At 53.5% G+C, this 794-nt stretch overlaps 1 protein-coding gene across 2 annotated transcripts in view; it reads left to right on the top strand.

Moving 5' to 3' along the window:
* PDCL2 (phosducin like 2) overlaps nucleotides 58–794 on the top strand; it is a 33,904-nt gene continuing 33,167 nt past the window's right edge. The window contains exon 1 of one of the 2 annotated variants that reach the window (XR_002346668.1): nucleotides 58–174. Coding sequence is in view for 1 of the 2 variants with exons in the window: in XM_005666708.3 (XP_005666765.1) it covers nucleotides 169–216 (48 nt within the window). In the remaining variant the exon portion in view is untranslated. Of the gene's footprint in view, nucleotides 217–794 lie in introns of both variants that reach the window. The other variant, XM_005666708.3, reaches the window with a different exon arrangement.

Here is a 794-nt window from a genome sequence, read left to right as displayed (position 1 = left end):
CTACGCCTGAGCAGGGAGTCCAGTCTCTTGTTCTCCGCTCTTCCTCTCCGCGGGCGGTGGGAGACGCAGGGGCGCGGCGGTCTTCCTGCTGCTTCTGAGGACCTTGGAGCCAGGAGTCCCCGCCAGGGGCTGCACAACGGCGGCGGTTGCGGGGCGAGGAGCAACGCCATGCAGGTGGGGTCGCGGCCTTCAGCGACCCTGGGGCACCCTAAAGAGGTGCCGGCTGGGCCCGAGGCTGAGCAAGGTGGAGGGGGTGGCCTTTAGAGGTTCGGTTCTCACATTTGTTTTGGATAAGAGCTAATTTTTGTGCGTCCCTGTCAGGATTGAAGAGAAATTCAGATCAACTCTAGGACAACACCTGTTTTTCAACACTCGAGATTTCGGTTTGTCGCTGGAGGAATTTTGGGGTTGCATTTCTCACCTGAAATTTTTACTGCCGCTCTGATTCTGACTTAAGAAATAGACTGTCAACATTAGCCCAAGTGTAATCCACTTTAAGTATCCTGCCCCACCACATTTTAAGAAAGATCAGAGAGGAAACCCTAATAGTTGCACTTGTTTTGAGAAAGACCAACTGTCCCTGGGGTTTTTCTTTTCTTTTCTATTTCCTTTTCTTCTCCCTCCTTCCTTCCTGCCTTCTCAGGGCCACACCCAGAGCATAGGAAAGTTCCCAGGCTAGGGGTTGAGTCAGAGCTGCAGCTGGCAGCCTAAACCATAGCCACAGCAATGGGGGATCTGAGCCACATCTGCGACCTACACCACAGCTCAGGCAACACAGGATCCTTAACCCACTG

The sequence above is a fragment of the Sus scrofa genome, chromosome 8 (assembly GCF_000003025.6).
Source record: "Sus scrofa isolate TJ Tabasco breed Duroc chromosome 8, Sscrofa11.1, whole genome shotgun sequence".
In the NCBI taxonomy this organism is placed as follows: domain Eukaryota; kingdom Metazoa; phylum Chordata; class Mammalia; order Artiodactyla; family Suidae; genus Sus; species Sus scrofa.
Note: the sequence above shows the minus strand (reverse complement) of the source record. Positions and strands in the feature narration are given on the sequence as shown.